At 44.7% G+C, this 26,917-nt stretch overlaps 1 protein-coding gene and 1 long non-coding RNA gene across 4 annotated transcripts in view; one reads left to right on the plus strand and one right to left on the minus strand.

The window, feature by feature from the left end:
- The window catches only part of TARBP1 (TAR (HIV-1) RNA binding protein 1), a 76,979-nt gene that overhangs the window by 40,688 nt on the left and 9,374 nt on the right, over positions 1 to 26,917 (plus strand). For 2 of the 3 annotated variants that reach the window (XR_002338941.1, XM_005670967.3), the window contains exons 13-24: positions 1,315 to 1,439; positions 3,675 to 3,836; positions 6,287 to 6,474; positions 6,852 to 7,113; positions 7,218 to 7,406; positions 8,976 to 9,166; positions 9,340 to 9,411; positions 11,690 to 11,810; positions 16,500 to 16,610; positions 17,787 to 17,936; positions 21,935 to 22,021; positions 25,520 to 25,716. Coding sequence is in view for 2 of the 3 variants with exons in the window: in XM_005670967.3 (XP_005671024.1) it covers positions 1,315 to 1,439; positions 3,675 to 3,836; positions 6,287 to 6,474; positions 6,852 to 7,113; positions 7,218 to 7,406; positions 8,976 to 9,166; positions 9,340 to 9,411; positions 11,690 to 11,810; positions 16,500 to 16,610; positions 17,787 to 17,936; positions 21,935 to 22,021; positions 25,520 to 25,716 (1,855 nt within the window). In the remaining variant the exon portion in view is untranslated. The remainder of the gene's footprint in view (positions 1 to 1,314; positions 1,440 to 3,674; positions 3,837 to 6,286; positions 6,475 to 6,851; positions 7,114 to 7,217; positions 7,407 to 8,975; positions 9,167 to 9,339; positions 9,412 to 11,689; positions 11,811 to 16,499; positions 16,611 to 17,786; positions 17,937 to 21,934; positions 22,022 to 25,519; positions 25,717 to 26,917) is intronic. The other variant, XM_013983218.2, reaches the window with a different exon arrangement.
- Positions 19,178 to 21,928, minus strand: LOC106506003. Its single transcript, XR_001300955.2, has 2 exons — positions 20,565 to 21,928; positions 19,178 to 19,879 (listed from the first exon to the last, which is right to left on the minus strand). It is a non-coding gene; the product is annotated as an uncharacterized LOC106506003 (long non-coding RNA).

The following is a 26,917-nucleotide window of genomic DNA, read 5'->3' on the forward strand; positions in this document are numbered from 1 at the left end:
TCTCCTTTCTGTTATTAATCCCATCCAGTGAGTTTTAAATTTTTCAGTTGTTATACATTCAATTATAAATTTTTTTTTGGTTTTTGTGTATATCTTCTGTTTGCTGACTTTCTGTATTTCCATTTATTTCAAAGTATGTGTTGATTGATTTTTGAAGCTTTTTTTTTTTTTTTTTTTTAAATGGCCATACCCATGGCATATGGAAGTTTCCAGGCCAGGGATCGAATCCGAGCTGCATTGCAACCTACGGTACAGCTGCAGCAATACTGGATTCTTTAACCCACTGTATCAGGCTGGGGATTAAACCCGAGCCTCTGCAGTGACCCAAGCTGCTGCAGTCAGAGTCTTAACCCACTGCACTACAGCAGGAACTCCTGAAGCACTTTTTAATAGCTCTTTTAAAGTCTTTATCAGATTGCTCCAACATCACCATCACCTTGTGTCATCATTTGTAAATTTTTCTAATCCACATGAGCTAGGAATTCCTCATGCTTCCTATACCCAGTTTATTGGATGGTATCCTAGATATGTTGAATATTGTGTTATGAGACTCTGGATTTTATTTAGGTCCTGTGGACAGTGTAGCAAACAGTCAGCCTGGCTTGGTTTAGGGCTCAGTTCCTGGTACCCCAGCTTCTGTGCATGCTGGTTCTGCTGTCACTTTGTTTTCAAGCCCTTCGCCACCCTGTCTGACCTGCAACCTATGTGTTCCACCCAGTGGCTGCTAGGAGCTGCACGCGTGTCGGTTCAGTTCTAAAAGTCTTAGCTGTGCTGCGTGGTATTATATCCAGGCCCAGCAGCCCAAGGATGAGCCCAGCACCCCGTAAACCACTTGCTGGGGCCATTTTCCCTCTCTGAAATCTCCTAGGTACTCACAGGCTGGTTCTCCGGGATCCTCTTTTCATTCCCTGGCCAGAGAGCTGGGGCCCATCCTGCCACTCACTTTCCTGACTGCTCCTCCATCTGGGGCCGGCCTGCAGGACCAGAGTCAACTCGCTGCTGTTCAGGGTAGCCTCTCTCTCAGTCCTTCTCCTGCTCTTTGCCTTTCAGAGTCTTCAGGTGACTGTTGGAAATTCTCCATCTCGGTTTATAGCTGGATTCAGTGAGAAAGGGTGTGTCTCTGTTCCGTCTTATCCACAGCTGAAACTCCTAAATGATTTTTAAAATTAATTATAGATTTCCCCATAGTATTAATGACCATTACATTGTTAGAATTCATTTTTTTGGTGATTTATGCATATGCTTAACATAGTTGAACTTTTACTAGAATATCTGGTGTACTTTGTACTAAATAACCTTTTTCTATCATTTTAGTTGCACAGTCTTTTTTTCCCCATACAGATGAGGTGTCGACTCTTCTTCAAAACTTTGTTATGTCCACTACGGAGAGCATTTCTGAATTTATTCTTAGAAGACTTACCATGAATGAACTAAGTAGTGTAAGTATTTATTAGAATAACTTCTCAGTATTTTCCTCACTGTTTGAATGATTCCTGACTAGCAGGCCCTGTATTAAGTTGAAAAGAAAATGAATGTGATAGTTTCTCGCTAAGTGACCTTAGCAGAACAAACATCACTGGTACCAGTTTGATCTGTCATAACTGTGACCTTGGGAAAGTTCTGCAGCTTTTCTGAGCCTCAGTTTCTTCAGCCACAAAGTGGAGGTAGTACCTCTGCTTCCCAGGGCTTCTCCTTCAAATGGTGTAACATATTTGAAGTATTTACTGTGTTCAATGCAATGAGAGTTGGGACCATTGGTCTGAAGTAAAGGGGACCCTCTGTGAAGGTAGCTGTTGTCCCTGTCTCTGCTCTCCACACAGTTTGTTCTTTCTAGGACACTGGAAAAGTTAATGGTTTTTTTTTTTCCCCTTTCTTCAAGAATATTTTGAAAATACCAATTTTATAGAAATGCCTATTATCCTTCATTTTTTTGGGGGGGGGTGTTGAAATCTCTAGGGACAGGAGTTCTCATCATGGCTCAGCAGAAACGAACCCGACTAGGAACCATGGGATTGTGGGTTCGATCCCTGGCCTCGCTTAATGTGTTGAGGATCTGGCGTTGCCGTGAACTGTGGTGTAGGTCTCAGACATGGCTTGGATCTGGCACTGCTGTGGCTATGGCGTAGGCCAGCAGCTGTAGCTCTGATTGGACCCCTAGCCTGGGAACCACCATATGCTGTGGGAAAAGGCAAAAACAAAAAACAAAAAACAAAAAACAGTTGTTAATAGCAGTTTTGCTCCACCTACATTTCCAAGAAGGCATTAATACAGAAGGAACTTTTCTTGTTTTGTTCCAGTATCACTTTATCACTTTTAGTATTACTTTACCTTTTTGTTATGGAAATTTTCAGACATATACCCAAAAGAAGTATAGTGGACTTTCATGTACACATTATATAACTTAAGTGTTTTTGTTTGTTTGAAATTTGAAGCTAAAAATAGCTTTAAAAAGGGAAAGACTGATGGGAATTTTTTCTTTTAGAGGCAAAGATTTTAAAAAGTAAATGGAGTGTATGATAGTTTAAAATTATTTTGAAAAATTTACTCTTTAATATAATAGGTATTAGAATTTCCAATTAAGTACATTTATTTGGTAGCTTATTAGAGTTTAATGAAAATCTGTTCCCCCACTTTCCCTCCCCTTAGCAGCATGATGGTCAGTGTCTAACAGGCTCTCAGGGGGACAGAGCCCTGATTTGTAGCATTTGCCAGTTTCCATGGCTGATTTCCAGGTACCAACACAAGGCTATGACGAGATAGCGAGAGATGAACCGTCCCCCTCATGGTGCAGGGCTGTGGCTCCCCTCACTTCACAGGGAAACAGCAGCACCAGGCGGAGTGCCTTCCTCCAGACTGTCAGCCGTCTGTCCCGTAGGCCCCAGTCGTCCTCCCCGCTCCCGGGTTATGGCAGAGGAAGGCAGACTGGAGTTCCTTTTCTTCCATCTTCTCAGCGATTTCGCACATTGATCAGCCTCTCTTTTTCCTGTGTTTTCACCCTCTCCCTTCCTCCGGGATTTTTGTCCTGAGCATTGAACAGCCTCGGGCCCCTCATTTTACAGGAACCCTCTCAATTCCTGCTCCTCCTCCTCATGAGCTCATTTGTAATCCTCCGCTCCGTTCGGAAATGGGTCACTCTGAAACTGTCTGTGATCTTTGTCTACACCTGGACCATGTTTTCTTGGCACTGCTGACACTTCCCTCCTGAAATGCTAGCGCTGATGACATCATCCTCTCCTGTCGTTTCCATCTCTCTGGCCATTATGCCCACAACTTTTCCTCTCTTCAGTGTCATCTTTTGTTACTTTTATTATTTAATTTTTTTAATTTTTTTTTTGTCTTTTCTGTCCTTCTGGGCCACACCCGAGGCATATGGAGGTTCCCAGGCTAGGGGTCTAATCGGAGCTGTTGCCGCCAGCCTACACCAGAGCCACAGCAACGTGGGATCCGAGCCGCATTTTTGACCACAGCTAATGGCAATGCTGGATCTTTAACCCACTAAGCAAGCCCAGGGATCGTACCCACAACCTCATGGTTCCTAGTTGGATTCGTTTCTGCTGTGCCAAAACAAGAACTCCTCATTACTTTGAAATAAAATAATTATTTCTTGTCTGAACTCTCTTGGTTTTGTGAAAGTCATGGACCCTGCTCATTAGGTGTTTTATTGTTTCTCTTAGGTTTCAGATCTGGATCGTTGCCATTTATATCTGATGGTATTAACTGAGCTTATAAATCTCCATTTGAAGACTGGGTGGAAAAGAGGTAACCCTATTTGGAGAGTTATTTCTCCTTTGATAAATGCATCCATCCGGCATCTTCAGGAGACGGGAAGTGGACAGGTAATCCTCTTTGCTTCAAGGCTTTTGGTTATGTTGAACAAAGCATACATGGAATACATCCTTGACTATTAGACAATAGTTTGATATCATAAAAAGCATCTACTGAAATTTAATTTTGAAAATGATAAGCCTTTGCTCATAATATTTGATGAGCATTGGCACTCCTATTATGATCTTAGGTATGTAACAAAAGGTGTGGTAACTTCAGTCTTAAAATCATTTAAATATGGATAGGGGATGTCCACTAGGTCCTTGGCCCAGGTAGCAGTAAGGGGCATGTGAAGGTGTTCAGATTCACCCAGTCTGCTTGCAGAGCCCTCCATCCTCAGCTTCCTACCTCACTGTCATGCCCGGCCGTCCACAGCTGGCCCCTTCCTTCCCGCTGCAGTTGCTCCAGGCCACCCCCTGGAGTTTCACGGCTCAGAGGCACATGCCCGTCCTTCCTCTCGTTCCTGGTCCTCCACTGAGAATGAATGCCCTGCCCTCCGGGGACCGTTGGCAGGATCTGGTCCATCCTTTATGTCCAACTCAAACTACATTTTCTCTTAAAGGCCTTCTTGGACCTTCATTTACCTGTCGCTCCTTAAGCCTCCATTTTTGTGTTTATTTCCAACTTACTTGTTTTTGAAATAATGTATGTGTATATGTCTTCTCCACTAGATTTTGGTACCCAGAGGTATTTCTTAAACATGGTAAAATAAGACATAGTGGCTATGAGCCTGGGCTTTGGAGTTAGACCCTGGTTGTGAGTCCTGCCAAAGTAATAATATCATCGTCATCTAATTTTCAAAGTAGTTTTCAAGAAATGTCCTAAAATAAAATTATAAGGAGGCCTGATTAAGACTTCAGCATCCTCTCTACTGTATATTAGTGTATTAGTGTTGGGGAAGGACACCATGAGTTTTGAATGTAGACCAGAATATAAACCGAACTGAATCGGACAATATTAAGGGCCTGAACCTAAACCCAGATTGGGACTTGACCCCACGTTTTCACTCACCCGATGTCTGGACTTACTGAGGTTCAGGTTCTTTATGCCTCCACACAGAAGGAATTCAGCGAGAGACAAAGTGATAGGCAAGAAACAGATTTATTAGGAAAGGATTCTTGTGAGAGATGCAAGCAGGCAGGCAAGGAGGTTCTGCCCTGAGGACCGAGGATCGGAGGGCTACGGTTTTATCATCCAAGGGGAGTGGGGGTTGGGAAGGCCCGCCTCTTCCTTTCTGGGAGTAGTAGCTCCTCCTTAGTATCCCCTAAGGTGTGTATTCAGATCCTCCGAAGGGTGGTCCTCCAGCTCCTGCCCTTGGTCTGCATCTGATTTCAGGCCTCATCCCATTCCCCCCCCCCCAACGACCTGAGGCAATTCTCAAGGCTCCAGTAAAGAAGCAAACCTGCCTTGTGCTGATGGCTTTCTTGAGCAATTTGTTTACTTACAGAGATCTCCCAGTGTCCCCTAAGTTTCCCTCTTTAAATATGGTCCTTTATCAGGACTTCATAAATACCTGTGTCTATGCCATCCCTATCAAATCCACAGTAATTCTTCAGAATTGGCTTGTTTTCTTTAGTAATTCACTGAAATCCATTAAGGTTAATAGAGACCATACGAGCTCAAAAGTAACCCTCCGTGTATTATCTCCCATGTTGGCAGTGTTGCTAAGGGAAATTTATCCTTAGAGTTACTCGGTTTATTTGGGGGTGGTAAGGCAAGGCATGGTGAAATGTTCTGTGGAGATGTTCCTGGTGGCCCTGTCTGGGTTCTTGCCTGAACTGGGGAAGCTGTTGCCCTGTGTGGGTTCTTGCCTGTACACTCAGCTTCTTGGTTAGAGGTTACTGATTTTCTCTCTGTGAGTACAAAGCCAGGCTGCCATGGTTTCCTTCCTCTGTGCTCCTACGTGTAGAGTTTCAGGTGCTTCACCGGAAGTAACCCATTTTCTTAATCTTAAAGTAATCCTTTGAAGTAGATTCTAGTCCTGTCCCCATTTTACAGATGAGTAAAACTAAGGCGTGGGGCTATCCACAGTCACCTGGTGGCAAGTGCAGAGTCAGTATTCAGACCTGGGCCCTATGGTTCCTGAGTCCAGCTCTTAGCTGCTCCATCACCTCTGTGAAGGCAGCACCCAGCTGGCTGAAGGGGTTACTTGTGTACATGCCAGGAGTCTTTTTTTTTAGTTCACTTCAGCCAAACAATTAAAGCAAGGCTCACCCCTGGGAGCGATGCATCCAGATTGTCTGTTAGTCTGAATTTTTATTGCCACTTGAAGTTTGTTTGCCACCGATCCGCACAGAAATGGTAAAACTGCATGACGGGGATTGGATTTCCTCTTCTTTCCTGTGATGTTCAGTAGCAGCAGGAAAAGGGAAGGGAGGGCATGAGATTCTCGTAGATGTGCAGGTTCTTGCTGGTTAGGATTTGCTTACATTAAATAAAAGATCGGCCTGGTTCCCCTCAGGAGCCGACGCTGGGCACACAGATTCAGAGAGCCGTCAGCATGGCTGCCTTGGCCAAGGTCTGCGAGGCCATCGACCAGAAGTCAGAGCTGCAGCCAGACTCCCTGGATGCAGGCCCCATGGAAAGGTTCCTCTCCTCCCTTCAGCTCAACCAGACGCTGCAGAAGCCCCTCACCGAGGAGGACGGCAGGTACGTTCAGCCCTGGAGTGTAGTGTGCACAGGAAGGCATCTTTGTGCTCATGTTTCAGTCATGAGATAGTGAGTGATTGCCCATCCTCACTCAGAGGGTTATGGGAGCTTAGAGCTGAGCTACCACGTTCGTCATCTCTGCTCCTGGAAACCCATTAACTTCTCTGCTTTTTGTTTTCATGGAATCATTTAAAGTGAGAGAAAATACCAGGGGATTTCAGGGTAGTTAGGAAATTGAGGTTTATGTGGTTTCCTTGGTTTAGGATATTTAATGATGACTGTGTAATTTCTCCCTTGTAAGGATAGTGTACTATGTGCAAAGGAAATTGAGACAGCCTTAAGGAAAGATGGGGTAGTGACTTTGTTTTTTGTCTCAGTTTTTCCGAGGAATCATCATCTTCCCAAGGATGGGGGAAAATAGTTGCACAATATATTCATGACCAGTGGGTCTGCCTCTCTTTCTTGTTGAAAAAATATCACACCCTTATACCAACCTCAGAGAGTGAAATTCTGGAACCCGTTCTCCCTGCTGTTCAAATGCCAGTAAGGACTTTGCAGTCTGCACTAGAAGCCCTCACAATTCTTCCTTCCGATCAAGTTTTACCTGTGTTCCATTGCATGAAGATTTTGGTTCCCAAGGTAGGTTATAGTGAGACATGAGTTAAAGAATAATCATAAGAACAGACATCCGTGTCTGAAATTGTGATAATTATGTATTTCTTTTTTTTTTTTTTTTCTACCAGCTTCTGACCTCCTGTGAATCACTCTGCATAGAGTCTTTTGACATGGCCTGGAAAATCATAGCTTCTTTAAGCAACACTCAACTGGTATTCTGGCCTAATTTAAGAGCTTTTGTTCAATTTGTTTTTGATCCCAAAGTTCTGACCATTGCTGCAAAAACCAAGGGCCAGACGTATTTCAAAATAAAAGAGGTAACTTCTTAAAAATTGGGATTAAAAATATGTAAGCTAAGATTTAGCATCTTCAAATGTATTGTTCAGTAGTGTTAACTAGATTTCACCTTGTTATGACAGGTCTCCAGAACATTTTTATGTTGTAAAACTGAAACTCTGTATCCCCTTTATAATCCCCTAAACAATTCCCCTTTACCCCAGCCCTGCAGCCCCTGGCAAGCATCATTCTGTTGTTTCTATGAATTTGATTACTTTAGAAAAAAAGGATAAGTCTTTTTTTCATTTTAATTTGTGTTACCTGTAGCACATGAGGAAGAAGTGAGTTATGTTTGTAACTACACAGTAGATTTGTTATTTATTTGTTCATTCAATAAATATTTTAAACCTTCTTGGGTGTCATGAGTAAGAAGCAGAAAATCTGTTAACTATAAAAGGGTAGGTGCAAAACAGTACCCGATGAACCACATCTACCTTACAAACATATTTGCTTCTTATAATCATGAGTACAAGTTTTGAATTCGTTGCTTTTCACATAGGAATTTTGAATTCTTAGCTTTTAAGAATTGGGAAATTTGCAGAGTTCTCTGGTGGCTCAACAGATTAAGGATGCAGTGTTGTCACTTCTGTGGCTCTGGTTACTGCTGTGGCACGGGTTCAATAGCATTGATGTGATCCCTGGCCCAGGAACTTCTGCATGCTGCAGGTGCACCCCCCACAAAAAAAAAAAAAATTGGGAAATTTGCATGGAAATCTGTATTTCCCTTTCTCTTGGAAAATTGGATATTGTGGCTACACTGGTCATTCCTCTATGACAGCAGCGCCTGGTGTTGTCCAGTCACTGGCCCTTCCAGGTGGGGCACACCCCTTCTCCCTCTCCACTCCAGACTGTGGCTTGACCTCTCCTGAGGGCAAAGTCAGGTGCCCTGTGTCAGTGTATTTGTGCTATTGCTTTTCTGGTACAAAGTAATCTTTCTCTGAATATAACCTCATCAAAAGGAATATAACCTCATCAAAAGGTCGTTCTGGTTTCTGGAGGCATTTGTGTTTACAAATCACTCCTACGTGGTAGGGAACACCACATAGAGGAATTATATCATGCCTCTGGATTCACATACACCCCTTTTCCGAAGGGGAGGATGGAAAAGAAACCCACTTACTACCCTGCTGTCCCTGCACTGCCTCTGTCCTTTCCTGGGGACACAGACACTGTGGTCTTGGCTGCTTTGGGGGAGGGGTGGGCCCTGGCAAATGCGAAGAAAACAGAATGTCAAGGGTAAGGTGTTTTCCGCCCCCTTTTATTCTATTGCTTTGGGCAGTTGTTTCTCTGGGAGAGTCCTGGGTGAATATCACTGTCCGTAAAACGTTATTTATTTTTAGTATTACGCATTCTAAGTGAGCATTCTGCGATTGTTGATCATCTTGCAAAATTCTAACAATAAAGAATTTTTAATTTTTTAGACTCTGTGGTTGCATTGACACTATCATTTGATGCCATGCAAGTCACAATTTTTAGCGACAGAGAGTTTTTTTTTTTCTGACAAAAGTAAGCTGATCAAAGGATAAAACAACTATTGTATTTCATTCCAGATTATGTACAAGATAATTGAAATGTCGGCTATGAAAACTGGAGTCTTCAATATATTGATAAGTTATTGCTGCCAATCTTGGATAGTTTCTGCTTCAAATGTGTCCCAAGGATCTTTATCAAGTGCTAACAATTACAGTGAACTTGTCCTGGAGGCGTGTGTATTTGGGACAGTGTTTCGGCGTGATCAGAGGTAAAAGATGCTGTTGTTTCAACTCTCATAATTTAAAGTACGTGTGTACTTAGGTAGAATTGTGTGTCTTTTTTAAGGCTTTTGTTGAATGAATATTAAATAACTTTTAATTTAGGGCTTTAATTTTCCTGTCTAACCCCTGTTGTTCTTTGTTGCATGTGTTTTATGGAAAGGCTTATCCAGGATATACAGACCTTTGTAGAAAATCTCGGACATGATTGTGCAGCGAATGTTGTTATTGAAAAGTAAGTGTGGTGGGTCTTCCATGTCTTGATGTGAAGGGAATACTCAGTATATTAACATCGTATGAGAGAGCTTCTGTATAAGGTATTACATTAGCCTTCAAAGGTGCATTAGAAATTTTGATACAGTATTTTCTTCAGATCTGTCACTATTCACTAACATTTGATAAACTTAAAAAAAGATTTTAGGGCAAAGTCCAGCATAAAGAAATAATGAAATAACTATGGGGAGCAGTTCCCCTGTGGTGCTGCAGAAACAAATCTGACTAGTATCCATGAGGATGCGGGTTCGATCCCTGGCCTCGCTCAATGGGTCAAAGATCCGGCATTGCCGTGAGCTGTGGTGTAGGTGGCAGACTCAGCTTGGATCCCGAGTTGCTGTGGCTGTGGTGTGTGCAGCCCAAAAAAGAGAAGTGAAAAGGAAAGGATTAACTATGGGGAACATAAAATCCCTAACCCTCTTCTTTTTGTTGAGGGCGGGGTGATCATCAGCACACGTAGCGTATTCTTTTTTGGCTAAAATTCACTATTTAACAACTCACTATGCTCATGCAAAAATAATTTTGGGGATAGGCCCTAAAGTTTTAATTTCTGGAGTAGGCCGATTCTTTGTGTGTGTGTCTTTTTAATGCCACACTTGCAGCACATGGAAGTTCCTAGGTTAGGGGTGGAATCAGATCTGCAGCTGCCAGCCTATGCCACAGCCACAGCCACATCAGATCTGAGCCATGTCTGCAACCTACACCATAGCTCATGGCAACACCAGATCTTCAACCCACTGAGTGAGGCCAGGGCTCAAACCCACATCCTCATGGATACTAGTTGGGATCGTTACTGCTGAGCTACAGTGGGAACTCCCGCCTATTCTTATCTAACCACTGAAATTAATTTTTGGAGAGCATTTTAAGAAAGTTTTGTTTTCTCACATAATTTTCAAATATTTGTGTGTGTAGTGTTTGTGAAAAGGATAATAAATACTGTTACAGGATTTTCTTTGATTTTAGAATTTAGGACAGCAAATGATATTTGTATCTGGTTACCAACGAAGTTTATTATCCCTAGAGTCATAGCTGTGTTTTAAATCATCTGCCACTCTTCATTAAATATATACAGTTTTCATTGTTAATTGCTTTAATTGATTTTTTGCCTTCTTGACTGGTTTAGTATAGCAGTAAGTGAAATTTTTCAGTTGATGATTGCAAAATATTTTGATTTCAACTTGACAGATGTTTTGTCTGTTCAGTTAAGATGACATTCATTCACATTCTAACACTTACAAGGAACTTTGGAAATGCTTATCAACAACTTCACTTAATTTGTCTTTCCACACTTGGGTACTGAAAAAACACTGGGGTTCTCAGAGCTCACTGCTTTCCTAGTCGGCCCCAGAGATGTGCGCTTAACTGCACAGTGAAGTCCATCCTTGCCCTGAGCAGGGGGTGTCTGGTTCTCTTCCAGGAGCAGCCTCATGAGCTCTGATCTGTTCCGTCCACAGATAACTACTGCTTCTGGGTCAGTGAGTGTGTGCCTTGTCTTTCCAGAAGTCTGGGTGAATTTGTGCTCATTCCAGCTTTCTGTACAGACCCTCCTGCTGATATAATCACTTGTTATATTCCACCATCTGTCCTAAATTTAAAAGCATTGTCTTGGAGTTCCTGTCATGGCTCAGCAGAAATGAACCTCACTAGTAACCATGAGGACGCAGGTTTGATCCCTGGCCTCACTCAGTGGGTTAAGGATCTGGCATTGCTGTGGCTGTGGTATAGGCCAGCGGCTACAGCTCCAATTCAGCCTCTATCCTGGGAATCTTCGTATGCCTCAGGTGTGGCCCTAAAAAGATAAAAAAAAAAAATAAAAAAATAAAAGCATTGTGTTTAAATAGAAAGTTACTTAAGTTTAGAAAACTTTGAAAAGTTTTGATATTTTGAAATGATTTTTTTTTTTTTTTTTTTTTTTTTTTTGTCTTTTTGCCTTTTCTTGAGCTGCTCCCACAGCATGTGGAGGTTCCCAGGCTAGGGGTCCATTGAGAGCTGTAGCCACCTGCCTACACCACAGCCACAGCAACTTGGGATCCAAGCCACGTCTGTGACCTACACTGCAGCTCAAAGCAACACCAGATCCTTAACCCACTGAGCAAGGCCAGGGATCGAACCTGCAACCTCATGGTTCCTAGTCGGATTCGTTAACTACCTCGCCACGACAGGAACTCCTGAAATGAATATTTAACATAATTTTTTATTTGAAAAATGTATTAATGTAATTTGTCACTTTCTATTTTTAGTACTAAAAGAGAGGACCATTATGTGAGAATTTGTGCTGTCAAATTCCTGTGTTTATTAGATGGCTCAAATATGTCTCATAAGTTGTTCATAGAAGATCTTGCAGTCAAACTATTAGATAAGGTAAATGTGCTTTATTTTACATTAAAGTATCTTGTTTTTTGTATAGTTGACAAGTTAAAATCCTTTATGCTCTTTATGTTGACACAATATGTATTTTTAAGTATTTTCCATCATGAAATATCATAAGGTTTATGTTATTTATTTTTAGTTAAATCTTGCTTAGTAATTGTCCAACTCAGGTTTTGTTTTGGAGAACAAACATTTTATCTACATGTTACTCTGGGTATTTTCCAGTACAGTCAAAACCAGTGATATTTAGGGTGATACAGCCATACATTATTTTATGTAAGAAATGGAATGAAAGGGTAAAAATTTAGGAAGTGGCATAATGGGAAGAATTGATTTTGTTGAGTCTGCAGAAGCATTTATAAGTGAATATCCCACTGTCTGAGGACTGGGGTAATACGTTTGGGGAGAAGGGGAAAGGGCCAGTTCAGACATGGTGCTCATTTGGATTTGAGGCTGAGGCAGATGTCCTGCTTGGTCTGCTTTCTAGCCTCTGCTTAAATGCTGGGATGTAACTGGTGGCCACAGAACCACTTGAGTCCCCTGGGTTGACACAGCAGTGTCCCTTATACACTTGTTTGTGCAGGCAGCAGTTGGTTCTAGTTGCATAAAACCTAGGAAGTACTTCTTATGCAAAAATTCTCTCCTTCACACTGTTGGAGTCAGGGGAAATCTCAGAGGAAATAGTGATTTCCTGGTTTCCTGAAGGATGAGTAAAATTTAAAGGAGCAGAGTACTCCATCAGCTGGAACACACATACGTGTTATAATGCATGTTGCTCTGTAATAGAAACTGTATGAATGTTTGGTAGAAAAGTAAAGCAGAACAAGGAGGGGAGGTAACTGTTTAGATAGCAGGTCAGAGAGAGCCTCTCTAGTAGGTGACATGGGGCTGAACTCTGTCCATGAAGCAGAAGGACGCCAGGAGGGATGGATCCAAGGGTCAGATGGGGATAGTGCTGCTGGGAGGCAGGGAGGAAAATGAGGTTGATGGTTGGCCACTGGGTTTGGCGACACAGCTCTGTTAGTCACCTCTCCCAAAGGCCTGTTGGTGATGTGGGAATGAGGGTCCAAACAGGAGCCGAGAAGCCAATGGTGGTTGAGCAGGTGGAGACAGTGAGGTGTGTGTTCAGAAGAGACGAAGGAATGGGAGGGGCGGAGGGGTGTGGGCTTGGGTGATAGGAGAGAATCAGAGCTTGCTGTGTGCTGAGGAAGTGGTCCAGGCCACAGAGTGAGTCACGGCTGTGGAGAGGCCAGCCGGCCACTTCACATCCCCTCAGACGCTACAAAAAACAAACTGAGAATAAGTATCAGTGAACCTAGGAAACGTTGGGCTGAGTGATAGGTGGCAACTCATGTATGACTCCATTTACATGAAATGTCCAGAGGAGGCACATGTATAAGACAGAAGGTAGTGGTTCAGGGAGAGTGGTGAGGACAGGAGATATTGGGAAGTGATTGCCAGTGGACACAGGATTTCTTTTTGGGGTGATGAAAATGTTCTGGGATTAGTGGTGATGGTTGTATAACTCTGTAAATATACTAAAACCCACTGAGTTGGACACTTTCAAATGGTTTTTTTTTTTTTTAAATGTTATGTATTTTTTCAAAAATCCTTGGAGAGCCTAGATTAGCTCTAATGTCTGATAGAAGCATAAGCTTTATGGAGGATGGAAAAGCAAAGAAAATTTATGTATTAGAAACTTGCCCAGGCCAAGAACATTGGCCCAGAGCAGATGGGAAGCCAGTGGAGAAGAGGATGCTGGGAATTTCTGGGTGTTGCCAGAAGCACGTGGAGGTAGGGCCAGCTTGCAGTCGATTGAAGGGTGAGCCAATGTGCAAATACAGGCAAAAATTGTACTTGAAAATAGAGTTGATAATTCTCTGAAAGGAATATGAGGACCTTTCTTCCTTTGATACAAGAAGAAGAGGAGGTTGAAGACAGAGGAGGTTGAGTTAGGAAGGTTGAAGGAAGATTGTTGAGGTAGTAAGAAGGATCTTATGGTCAAAGGAAGAAAAGGGGTTGGGTTAAAGCCTTGAGGAAAGTCCTAAAAATTCAAATTCCCCTTGTGGAAATAAGTCTGGCAGAGACTTGAAATTAGCAAAATGATTGCCTAGCGCAGTGATCCCTAAAGGGTCTTCCTTGGACCAGAGAACTTGTTGGATGTGCAGGTTTCTAAACCCCATCCCAATTTGCTAAGCCAGAAACGGGGGTGGGGCCCAGCGGTCTGTTTTAACAAGTCCTCAGGTTGATTCGAAGTACTGTCGCATTTGAGAACCACTGGTCAGGCAGCCAAAGCTAGAACACACATTAATAAAGTCAGGGTGCATGGTTTTTCTTCTCTTCTGGGGTGCCTGGCAACTTGAAAGTAGGGTCAGAGAATTTAAGACCACTGGGTTCATTCAAGGGTGGGGGATTTGCAAATGGGTTTGAGGTCGTGAAAGGAATTGGATGTGCTCTTGGAGATCCTGCAGACATCATTCTTGGGGTTAGGTCAGGTCGGAGGCTCATGAACCTAGAGAATGTCGGCAGGCTAGTAGCGAAAAGGAAGATCTTTCTGAATAAAAGAGCTCATTGAGTGGAACAGATAAAGGACAGAGGTTTGGAGCTGAAAAGGGAGTTTTAGCACTTCCAGGTGAGGCCCTGCTGGCAGGTTCAGGGAGCAAAGGCGAAACTGACGTATTATCAGCCTGAACCTAGCCAGAACCCAGATTGGGACTTGACCCCACGTTTTCACTCACCCGATGTCTGGACTTACTGAGGTTCAGGTTCTTTATGCCTCCACACAGAAGGAATTCAGCGAGAGACAAAGTGATAGGCAAGAAACAGATTTATTAGGAAAGGATTCTTGTGAGAGATGCAAGCAGGCAGGCAAGGAGGTTCTGCCCTGAGGACCGAGGATCGGAGGGCTACGGTTTTATCATCCAAGGGGAGTGGGGGTTGGGAAGGCCCGCCTCTTCCTTTCTGGGAGTAGTAGCTCCTCCTTAGTATCCCCTAAGGTGTGTATTCAGATCCTCCGAAGGGTGGTCCTCCAGCTCCTGCCCTTGGTCTGCATCTGATTTCAGGCCTCATCCCATCCCCCCCCCCCAACGACCTGAGGCAATTCTCAAGGCTCCAGTAAAGAAGCAAACCTGCCTTGTGCTGATGGCTTTCTTGAGCAATTTGTTTACTTACAGAGATCTCCCAGTGTCCCCTAAGTTTCCCTCTTTAAATATGGTCCTTTATCGGGACTTCATAAATACCTGTGCTACGCCATCCCTATCAAAGGTGCTGCTCCCGAAGACCCGTGGGATCTGCCCGAGTGGGTCCCTTCATAGCTGCCCTGAGACCAAGCAGTACATGACACCTACAACCACCTAGATCAAAAGAAACTTTCCCCCAGAGTTCCCATCATTGCTCAGTGGTTAACAAATCCAACTAGGAACCATGAGGTTGCAGGTTCAATCCCTGGCCTTGCCCAGATTAAAGATCTGGTGTTGCCATGAGCTGTGGTGTAGGCTGCAGACATGGCTTGGATCCTGCTGTGGATTAGACCCCTAGCCTGGGAAACTCTCTATACCGCGGGTGAGGCCCTAAAAAGACAAAAGAAAAAAAAAAAGAAAAGAAAGAAACTTTCCTCAAAGAAATAATAGTAAGGGAGGTTATGATTACATTGTCAGAGGTCATTGAAATCTGTGTTCACTCAGCTGTCATGTCACACAGTTTTACATGCATTCAAATGCAGAATGCAGACAGAAGAAAAAAGATCACAGGATTTGCCAAGTCAGATGAGGAGTTGCCTACATTGGATGAAAATAGCTTTTTCATCTTTAACACATTTGAAATTGTTCATACTCTCTTTACTGGAGTCTTAACTTAGCAGCCAAAGCACCAGTAGTTTGGTAACAGAAATAAGCCTGACAGTTGGCTGAAATTGGTTGGCACAGACCTGAAAACAAGGGAGAGCTCTACTCATGCAGAAAGCCCTGGTGCTGCAGTTCTTTGGGCTCTGGTGATGGCCTGGCTCTGTCCACTTACTTGGTACTCCCGTCTTAGGGAGTTTACATTGAATTTCAGAGCCCGGGAGGGTACCCTGTCATATATCTCAGTGTCTTCTCAACCTGGGGCCACTCATCTGGCCCCCACCCCCCCTCCACTAAGGGGCAGAAGCAAAGAAAACTGTGCTTCCAAGTACCTCCTATACTAAGTACAGTTTTCTGATTCCTTTTCTAATTTTAAAAGCAGGTAAGTTAAACAAAAGCAGCTAAATTCATTGCTTAGAAAGGAAACTAAAGAAAAAAAGAAAAAAGAAAAAATAAATCATAAGAAAGTGTTTCTTTTCTTTTTTTTTGTCTTTTTAAGATTGCACCTGCGGCATGTGGAAGTTCCTGGGCTAGGAGCCGAATCAGAGCTTCAGTTGCCAGCCTACACCACAGCCACAGCAACTCGGGATCCAAGCTACATCTGAGACCTATGTCATAACTTCCAGCAGCACAGGATCCTTAACCCACTGTTCGAGGCCAAGGACTGAACCCGCATCCTTGGGTTCGTTTCTGCAGAGCCACAATGTTATCCTTCTGCCTTTTGGAAGATAAATAGGCTCGTATGCCCAGTTCAGACCTTTTTAACTTAAAGTCATCGTTGACTTTGTTTTCATTAGTCACAAATTCAGTAGGTAATTTAATGTTGATCCCATCCCCTCAGGACGAGTTGGTGTCCAAGTCTAAGACTCGATACTATGTGAATTCTCACCAACACAGAGTGAAAAACCGGATATGGCAGACTCTGCTGGTACTTTTCCCCAGATTCGATCAGGTATGATGTTTATTACGTTTGTACCTTTAAGCATAATGTTTTCATGTGAATAGACTGTGTAGTAGAAACTGTCACTTACTACTTTAAAATTGAGGACGGAATCTGCTTAAAATTTATACTTCAGTTCTTATTTATTAATTTTATTTTATTTTTTTGTCTTTTTGCCTTTTCTTGAGCCACCCCGTGGCATATGGAGGTTCCCAGGCTAGGCATCTAATTGGAGCTGTAGCCACCGGCCTATGCCACAGCCACAGCAATGCGGGATCTGAGCCGCCTCTGTGACCCACACCACAGCTCATGGCAATGCCAGGTCCTTAACCCACTGAGTGAGGTCAGGGATCAAACCTGCATTCTCGTGGTTCCTAGTCAGATTCGTTAACCACTGCACCACGACGGGAACTCCAAAATTTATACGTCAGTTCTTAAAATTGAACTTATGACGCAAAAGATTTTTTTTTTTCTTAAATAAAAAGAATACTATGGCACTTAGGTAGGTATTGTAGCAATAAACTGGAAACAGATTTATACGTCCGCATTTAATATTTTTCCCCTCAGTATTTTAACTGTTGAAAGTCTCATTTGCCACAATAAAACTTGAAGCTGTTTTTTCAATAGTGACTGTTTTTTTTTTTTTTTGTCTGTTTAGGGCCACACTGGTGGCATATGGAGGTTCCCAAGCCAGGGGTCGAATCGGAGCTAGAGCCCAGAGCCGCCAGCCTGTAACACAGCCACAGCAACTTGGGATCTGAGCGTGTCTGCAACTTACACCACAGCTCATGGCAACCCACAGAGGATCCTGGCCGGATCCTTAACCCACTGAGTGTGGCCAGGGGTCAAACCTGAGTCCGCGTGGATACCAGTCAGTTTGTTAACTGCTGAGCCGTGACGAGAACTCCTCAATAGTGACTATTTCTTAATGAAAATGAATAACCATCTTCAAAGTTGGTAAGAGACTAGATTTTCATTGTTTTCATCACAAAGAAGGAGTGATTATGTGATGTGGTAGAGACATTACTAGTGCTGCTCTGGTGGTGGTCATCCTGCGAAAAGATATATCAGTGTATCGTCAACATGTGTACCTTAACCTTACACGTTATGTTAATTATAGCTCAAGGAATGTAAATGTTTAAAAACAGTAATCACAACAGCTTAATTTGTGAACTTTATTTTTCTCAGAATTTCTTAAACAGAATTATTGACAAGATTTTCCAGGCTGGTTTCATCAATAATCAAGCATCCATAAAGTATTTTATAGAATGGATTATTATACTGATTCTTCATAAATTCCCCCAGTTTCTTCCAAAGTTCTGGGACTGTTTTTCTTATGTAAGTAAAAGAGATTTTTCATGGTTTTTTTAAATGAAGAAAAGGTTTTAGTTATGCTGTAGCTGCCAGCCTACACCACAGCCACAGCAACACTGGATCTGAGCTGCGTCTGCGACCTACACCACAGCTCATGGCAACACCGGATCCTTAACCCACTGAGTGAGGCCAGGGATCGAACACACTTTCTTGTGGATGCTAGTCAGGTTCATTACTTCTGAGCCACAGTGGGAACTCCCCCAAGATTCTTATATTTCAAAAATTGTTTTTAAGGAATCAATACCCAGATTCGTGATAGAGCTTGCAGTGCAGGCTTCCTGACAAATAGCAGGTTGTTTCGAAACAGCAGTTCTTAGCACTTGCCTTGAGTGTTCTCTGCTGGTTCCCAAATCCACCCGTCCCTTTCTCCATAAATGACTTGCCCTCCACGTCATATGAAACCGAGGTGCCTCCCTCAGTCTGTTTCCTTCTCTCTGTTTCTGGGGGAAAAGTGTCCTGTTTTCCCCATCTGTCCCCGTGTCTTCATTTGTGCTTCCTTCTGGGCCTTCACCCCGAGTTCTTCACTCTTACCCAAGTGGCATTTCTTCCATCTGGCCATCGTCCCAGTGGTCTTTTCTTTTCTGTTAAACTTGGAGAGTGAGCATCTTGGCCTTTCTCTGCTGCTCTTCTTAATCCCCGAGCTCTGCACCATCTTCAGAAATTGCACACGAGGGCTGCGCATGCAGCTGCAGGCAGCCCTTTCTTTCTCATCTCCTTTCTGCCCACCACACAGCCTTTCACATGGACAGGTGCCTTTTCTCTAGCCGGTTGTATACGGAGGTGGTGACTTAGGTGGCAGGTTCTTCTCTTCCTGCACACCCATCTCTACAGTTCCCTGCCTCTCCAGCTGCCTCCTGGGCCCTCTCACACCCTTGCTTCAGGCTTCATCCTATAGAACAGAAACTGATGTGCTGTCTTTCCCCCTCTGCGGTCCTTCGCTGTCCCCAGCTCCCACCTGAAACCTGGGAGTCATGAGCAAATCACAAGCAAAGCAAATCATCCTCATAATAATCCTGAAAGGCAGGCTGGAGATTTTATACTTTACTTAATGAAAAAAGTCCAGAGAGATGAAGTAACTTGTCACACCACTGAGAAGAGACAAAGTTCTGATTCGCATGCCTGTTTAGTTCAAAAGCTGTATTTTTTTTTTTTTTCCCACTCCCTCTCTTCTTCATGGCCATGGAATTAAGGAAAATATTTTGTGATTTTTTTTTTCTCCCTTGAGAGTGTCTCAGATCTGTTGCTTTATTAATCTAGTTTGTTCTGTCTGCTCTCAAGTTGGTGAACGCTGCTTCAGCAATGCTCACGAAAGGCAGCTTGGCTCTGGTATGGCCCCAGCCTTCCTGACTCTCTTGTCCCCTGTGTCTCCCCAGTGACATTGCAGTTCTGCCAAGTCTTTCCACTTAGCTCCGCCTCCCACTTTCCGTAAAAAGCTTTCAGATCCAGTGTAGTCCCTTCAAACCTTTCCCTGTGGACATCAGTTAGGATTTCTCACTGTAAGCAGGTAAAACAGCATTTGCTGATTGAATCAAAGGGGATTAAAACAGCAGAGGAGGAAGAGGGTAGGTAGTTTACACAACACCTGGAAAGCTGCAGAATTCTGCTTGGAAAATAGGCAGAAACAAGGTGAGGCTGCACCCACAGGTGTGCCCTAGCTCAGGTCCATTAGGGGCACCGCATCACCCCCAGACGCGTGGAGCCATCACTGCAGAGCTGCAACCTGGCCAGCTGCCCGCCCGCTGCCTCTACTACCTGCGACGAGGGGCTTCTCTGGGCTCTGCCTCCTAGGCCATGAGTCCTCACCCAGCATGGGCACAGGCCTCTCTGGGTCCTGGTCAGGTGCTTTTTCTTCAGTGGCAAAGAGGCTGGGAAAATGATTATCTGGCATCTTCAGCTTCTCATAAGACCTGTGGGGTGGAAAGGGGTTCAGAATAGATATCCAAAAAAGGGCAGTGTCCTCTACACCCTTTTCCTTCTTTATTTTTTATATATTTATTTCTGTCTTTTTAGGGCCGCACCCACGGCATGTGGAGCGTCCCAGGCCAGGGGTCCAGTTGGAGCTATAGCTGCTGGCCCATGCCACAGCAATGCTGGATCCTTAACCCACTGACTGAGGTCAAGGATCGAACCCGCAACTTCACGGTTCCTAGTCAGATTCATTAACCATTGAGCCACAACGGGAACTCCTCTTTTCCTCCTTTATTTTAAGCAGATGATCTTAACTTTCATGTTTTAGAGAAAATAGGAGTCATCATGCAGGAAGTCCTCTGCCTTCTCAAAAGCAACCGTACCAGCAAGCATAGCTGGTCCACATCCACCCAGGCCTGCTTCCTGCCTTGCCGCCGAGGCCCTGAACCTGCTGCCGAGGTCCTCCTGCTTGTCCCTTCTGCTTTCTCGGAACCTCCAGCCCTCAGGCTCTCTTCTGGGCTGTTGCTCCTTCTTACCCAAATGCTTCCCATCCATTGTGATGGGTGTTTATACTGCCTGCTCCTTCCTCTCCTGTAAGCACATCTCCCTGCTCTGTCACAGACTTCCAGAAAGAGCGGTCTGTGGTCCCCAATTTGAGGCTTTCTTTGTGTTCTCCTCACCTACCGTTCACTGCAGTAGACCCGCCTCCTGGCTCTTCCTTCTCAGAGGGCCCTGCTGCACGATCCCTAGGGCCTCCTCCTGCCTCCCCAGGCCCATCCTGGGGCTGCCACTCCCTTGTTCTCATTCAGTGACACACTTTCCGGTTCCTGCCACCCCTCTGTTCCCTCTGTTCTGTGTTCTTTGCAGGCTTTTCCTTCCCTCCCCAGCTGTTAAGTGTCGGTGCTTCTCAAGGTTGGACCTTCTTTCCTGAATTTCTCCTTGGTTTATAGTCAGTTTTGTCTAATTCATGGATTCACTTAACTGACGCAAAAGATTCACTGATGGATATTTCTATTCCAGACACCTTCCCTGAAGTGCTAAATCGGGGGGTGAGCTGGCCTGGCCAAAGGTCACTGGCACAGGCTGCGCCCACTCATTGGCTTATGTTCTGTGAGTGTGTGCACTGAAGTGACAGAGCCGAGTGCTGCAGCAAAGACTGCATGGACCTCACAGCCGCATTTTTATTTACCATTTGGTCCTTTACAGAAAACTTTGCCGACTCCTGCTATAGACATTCTTCATGAATGTTTATAAACCACCTAAAACTTGAACATCTAACACCAAGAGCCTGATTTTTTTCCCCAGACCTCATCTTTTTTCTACTGTTGTAAACAGCACCACAGTTGCATAAATCAGAAAACTCAGTGCATCTCATGCTGCATGTCTGATTCAGGACCAGATCCTGCTGACCTCCCCTCCTGAATGTTTCTGGGTTATCAGTCTCCTGTCTCTATCTTCTGTCTTGGTCCAGGCTGCATCATCCTCTGCGCTCCTCCCCCTCACTGGACCACCTGTGTCCTCTCTTCCCTCCCTTTCATCTGCTCCCCACACCCAAACCAGAGCAGGTTCTCCAACATGAAAATTTGATCAAGTTTTCTACTTGCTTACAATGCTGCTCTCAGAGTTCCTGCTGTGGTGCAGTGGGTTAAGAATCTGACTAGATCGGCTTGTGTTGCTGTGGAGGCGTCGGTTTGATCCCCAATGCGGCGCAGTGGGTTAAAGGACCTGGCATCGTTGCTGTGAGTGTGGCATAGGTCAGCAGCTGCAGCTCAGTTTCACTTCCTGGCCCAGGACCTTGCCTACGCCATTGCTGTGGCCATTAAAAAAAAAAAAAAAAAAAAAAAAGCTGCCGCATGCTTATTGAGGGTGTTTGGTTCTAGGACATTCCCTTCCTTTTCTTTGCTTCTGGTCCCCTGTCCCCACCTAGACATGGCTGCACTGGGGAAGAGACGGCCTCATGTCTTGGGCCCCGTGGCGTCCTCCTGTGCGGCGCCTTGAGGTATGCAGGCTCACAGGAGCCTTGACTGTTTCGTTTATCTGGTTTTTTGTTTCAGGGCGAAGAAAACCTTAAAACAAGCATTTGTACCTTTTTATCAGTTTTGTCACATTTGGACATCATTACTGAAAATATTCCAGAAAAGGTGAGTTTAAATCATTTATAAGAAGAGTTCAAACTAGACTCTCAAAATAGAATTTGTGTATTTGTCCTAATGTTTTTGTAGCGGATCCCTGGTGCGTTCTCCCCTTCCCTTCCACTCCCCTCTGATGGCACACGCGCTTAGACACGAACGCACAGGAGAGTTTACCCACGTGCACACACCCTGAGGCACCTGAGCACATGGTCGGTTTCTAGACAACGTAACGGGCAGTTTTTAGTGATAGGGTTCTTAATTTAATTTTTTTATTTTTATTTAATTATTTATTTTTTTGTTTTTTTGCCATTTCTTGGGCTGCTCCCGTGGCATATGGAGCTTCCCAGGCTAGGGGTCAAATCAGAGCTGTAGCCACCAGCCTATGCCAGAGCCACAGCAACACGGGATCTGAGCCGCGTCTGCAACCTACACCACAGCTCATGGCAATGCCGGATCCTTAACCCACTGAGCAAGGCCAGGGATCAAACCCACAACCTCATGGCTCCTAGTTGGATTCGTTAACCACTGAGCCACGACGGGAACTCCAGGGTTCTTAGTTTTAGACAAGTGCTTACATAAGATTATTTAAGTAGGCCTTCCATTATTGCACTTGACTGTTCCTTGGCAGACAGAGTTATTTATTAGATGTTTGTATGAAGAAATTTATGGTCAGTGTATTAAAAGCCATTGTGGAATTGAAGGTTTATATAAAATGACTGTCAGTCATCATTTGGAGCATATAGGCCAGTTCTTTGTCTTTCTCAGGTTCAGTGTACCCTCCCTAGGGGTTTTCCACGCAGAGCCGTAGAGATCTTAGCTAATTCTGGTTAATCTCTATGGCAGCTGCCAAGAATTTAGGAAAACCTGCTGGTAAGATTCAGAGTAAGATGCTGCATTCATGAATCTACAGAGAAGGCACTGATATGTTGTCAGCTCTAGGAGAAAATTAATACATGGACCGGTGATCAACTTCAATCAACTCCAGAGTTAGGGGCCCTAACCCTCTGTGCGGCGGAAAATCCCGTGTATGGCTCTGTAGCCACCCCCATAGTACAAGGTTCCTCATCTGTATCCACAATTCAACCAAGTGCCGATGGCGCAGCTCCGTAGTACATACTTAGTGAAAAATACCTTGTATGAGTGAACCTGCGCAGTTCAAACTCAAGTCTACCGAATGAAATAAGTCTTGTTTAGTGTTGAAGTGAAGTAAAATATTGGCCCGGGGCGGGGGGGGGGGGGAGGAGGGCGGTTTCCTAGGATTTTTCAAAGAGTTGCTGTCTTTTAAACACAGTAACAACCAATTTCATTGTTAACTTGTTTCATTTATCCTAAGACAGACCTTTCTCCCCACCATACTTTAACCCCAAAACCATGATGCTATCTTAAAATTGATGGTGTGTTACGGTATCTGTCCGCCAGATGGCAGTGTGCTGGTTAGAGTTACGTGAAAGCTCTTGTTAACACTTGCTAAGGGTAGGAGAGCGCTGGCCTCCGATGGCAGGTGTGCTCGTTCTATTTTCAGTAAGTGCAGGAAGGAGATTGACTTCCATTCTGTTGAGAGAAGCCAGGCAGACCAGGGACTGCACTGTTACAGGTGGTTGACAGCTCAGAGGGCGCAGACCAGCTCTGGAAGTGAATCCACATTAGAAGCATGGGGAGCAACTGCAGGGGGAGGCTGGGCCTGGCAGCCCAGGGAGAGGCACTCAGTCTTTATTTCTGCAGTTTTCCTGTTTTTGTAAAGTGGACATAAAGCTACCTACCTCCGAAGAGTAGTATGAGGTTTAAATAACAAGGAAGTTCCATGAGCTCAGTGAATCTTAGTTTCTGTGCTATCTGAATCATCTCTAATCCTTCTTTATACCTGGCAGGCCTGCTTTATTCCTGGTGGAGTTCGGTATCAAGGCTTCATTTCATTGATTCATTCATTCAGAATGTTTTTAGTGCTTATAGTTACTAGCCCTGAACTAGACTATGGAGATACTGGGGTAAAGGTCTAGAGAGCCTGCAGACCAATGTGTGCTGTGTGCTGTGTGTGCCATGTTGTGTGAAGTGTGCAGTGCTGTGTGTGTGCCATGCCATGTGGTGTGTGTGTGCGCCGAGGACAGGATGCCTGGGGAACATCTGGCATAGACCTCCATGTCTCAGGTCCTGCAGGCAGGGAACCGTGCACAGGTCAGGTGGGGAGGCTGGCACAGCCGAGGGCGGGAAGATGGTGGTTTGCTTGGAGGTAGAGACATAGGATGAGGCTAGAGAGCAAGCAGGGTCCAGCCCACAGAGGGCCTTTGTGAGGGGGTCAGTGAGGTGAGCATGGTGCTGAGAGAGCAGCTGAGAGCTCTCGCCTCCCCAGCTCAGCAGTGCTATGCACCACGCCTTGAGTGCTCAGGGCAAGAGGAGTCTGGAACCTCCCCAGGGGCCCCAGGGAAATGTTGCAGGATTTAGATCAGATCTGTGTGCTGTGAGTGCAGGTGTGGGATTAGTCATGTGGGGTCAGAACTGGAAACAGACAAGCAGTCAGGGAGCGGCTGCTGTGACCTCACAGTGCCTCTGTGTGACCTGTGCTGGGTGGTGGTATAGGGGTAGCAGTAGATGGATAGGACAGGTGTTGGCAGTGAGAAACACCAGACTTTGGTGATGGATTTGATGGCGCAGATGGAAAACGGGGAGATGCGCTGGGTTGCCTTTCACTGAGCCGGGGAAGCAGGAGGAGGACCAGGTGGGCAGGTGATGCCTGTGGCTAGGAGTTGGAGTTGTCCCCTGTGTGACATCCACAGGCACCCATGAGGGGTCCTTCCATAGGGGACTGGAGCTCAGCAAAGAGGTCTGGATAGGAAACACTGCCCTGGAGTTGTCATCATCGTAGGGTCACAGTGCAGACACCTTGGGGGGACCTGGAATGTGCTGTCCACGAGGGCCACCAGTCAGTGTGACCGGGAGGGTGTGGAGGGCTGTGTGTGACAGAGAGGCTGATGAGAAGAGAAACCTCTCTTTATCACACACCGTGCAGCCAGGGCTTCAGGTAAAGTGCACATGTCTGGGATTAGGATGGTGGGCATGAGCCCCTGCTGATAAGCCAAGTCATAGGGGGGTTGTTTTTTTCACAGGCGGTGTTACCAGAGGTCCCAGTGACCTGGCTTCATGAATGCTGAGTCACCAGGTACAGCTCAGTGCTTTGCTTGTGTGGCCTGCAGCAGGCACGGCCTGGCGTAGGAGCTGGCAGTACTTTCTGACCTAGGAGAGAGGTGGTGTAGCTCCTGCGCTGTTTGTTCTTTGCAGGAAAAATGTGCAGCAGCATCATAAATAAAACTAAAGAGCTGGGAGGACACTTTGTTTCTTGAGGAAATTTCTCGGGCCAGTGTATCTAATCTGTCTTAGAATGACAATGCAAAACCAGTGAAATGAGATTTATGGTGTATCATTTTTATTACCTGTACACCTTGTTCTTGGTTATACAGTCAAGAGTAAAATGGTCCATGTTTACATTTGAAGATTTCTCTGCTTTCTTTTCAGAAACTGATTCTGAAGCAAGCCCTTATTATCGTACTGCACTGGTGTTTTAATCATAACTTCAGCATTCGACTGTACGCCATGGTTGCTCTTAAGAAAATCTGGAGCATGTGTAAATCATTGCACATTGAAGAACTTGACGCTCTGACTTCTGTTATTGAGTCCAGTCTTGACCAGGTGGAGAACATGCATGGAGCAGGGTGAGTGGACCTATCCCCTGCACATGGTCCCACAGGGCACAAAGAAAGCATGTGTTCAGCTCCCCTTCCACCCATCTTGGCAGCATACCACGCTCGAGTTTGCAGGCTTCACTGGGTTGTGATTTGATGTACAGTTTATTTATTTTAATTTTTTTGCTTTTTAGGGCTGCACCCATGACATATGGAAGTTCCCAGGCCCAGGGGTCGAATTGGAGCTGTAGCCACCGGCCTACACCACAGCCACAGCAATACAGGATCCCAGCCGCATCTACGACCTATACCACAGCTCACGGTAGCACTGGATCCTTCACCTACTGAGCGAAGCCATGAATCGAACCTGTGTCCTCATGGATGCTAGTTGGGTTTGTTAACTGCTGAGCCATGATGGGAACTCCCTGATGTACAGTTTAGTTATAAGTCTAAGTGTTGTCGGCTCCATCACTGGCCTTTTTTGTTTTATTTTATTTTTTCTTTTTTTATCCTTGATGTTTAATTTATGTACCTTTAGATGTTTCTCTTCAGTGTAGCCAGATGTTATCATCCTCTGCTGTCAGAGAACTGCTGAGAAGCAGCATGGTCTGACTTCAAAGCCATACCTTTAGCCCCTCGGATGTCCCAGTTAAAGCTAGAGGCTTTTCCCTTTTTCTTTTCTAAGAGAACTTCTGTATTCCTCAAACAAAATCCTACTCGGATGCCTAGTATCAGATAAAACACCACTGCTGTGGATGGAGTAGGGAGGGTGCCTGACTCGGAGCAGCACCCTAGGGACTAGGAACTGGGGGGAAAGGGGGCGGCTGGTGAAGAAGGTCCGAGGGCCATGGCAGCGATCGATCTTGCCCGGAAGGCCTCTGGAAATTGCTACCTTCTGGGTTTGTTGGTCATGAGTTTAAACTGAGGGTAATGGTTTATTGTATAATTTTTATTTCTACCTCTTCTGCCTTTTAAAACAATGAATTTTTTGCTTTTTGTTGTTTGCATTTGTTAAAGTTAAAAATTTTTAATTTCGTATGACTTTTGTTTGGCCTCTGCAAGTTGATAGTTTGGCTGCATGTTGTGAATCTTCACAAGTATTTTTCATAAGTGACTTATGTGATGATATTCTGTCCTTAAAAAAAAAAAAAGGATTTATGGCCGGAGAGACTCAGTGATCCCAGTCATGATTTCTTACCCAATTCCCGTGTAGAATCCTTTTCCCTCAAGC

The sequence above is a fragment of the Sus scrofa genome, chromosome 14 (assembly GCF_000003025.6).
Source record: "Sus scrofa isolate TJ Tabasco breed Duroc chromosome 14, Sscrofa11.1, whole genome shotgun sequence".
NCBI lineage: Eukaryota > Metazoa > Chordata > Mammalia > Artiodactyla > Suidae > Sus > Sus scrofa.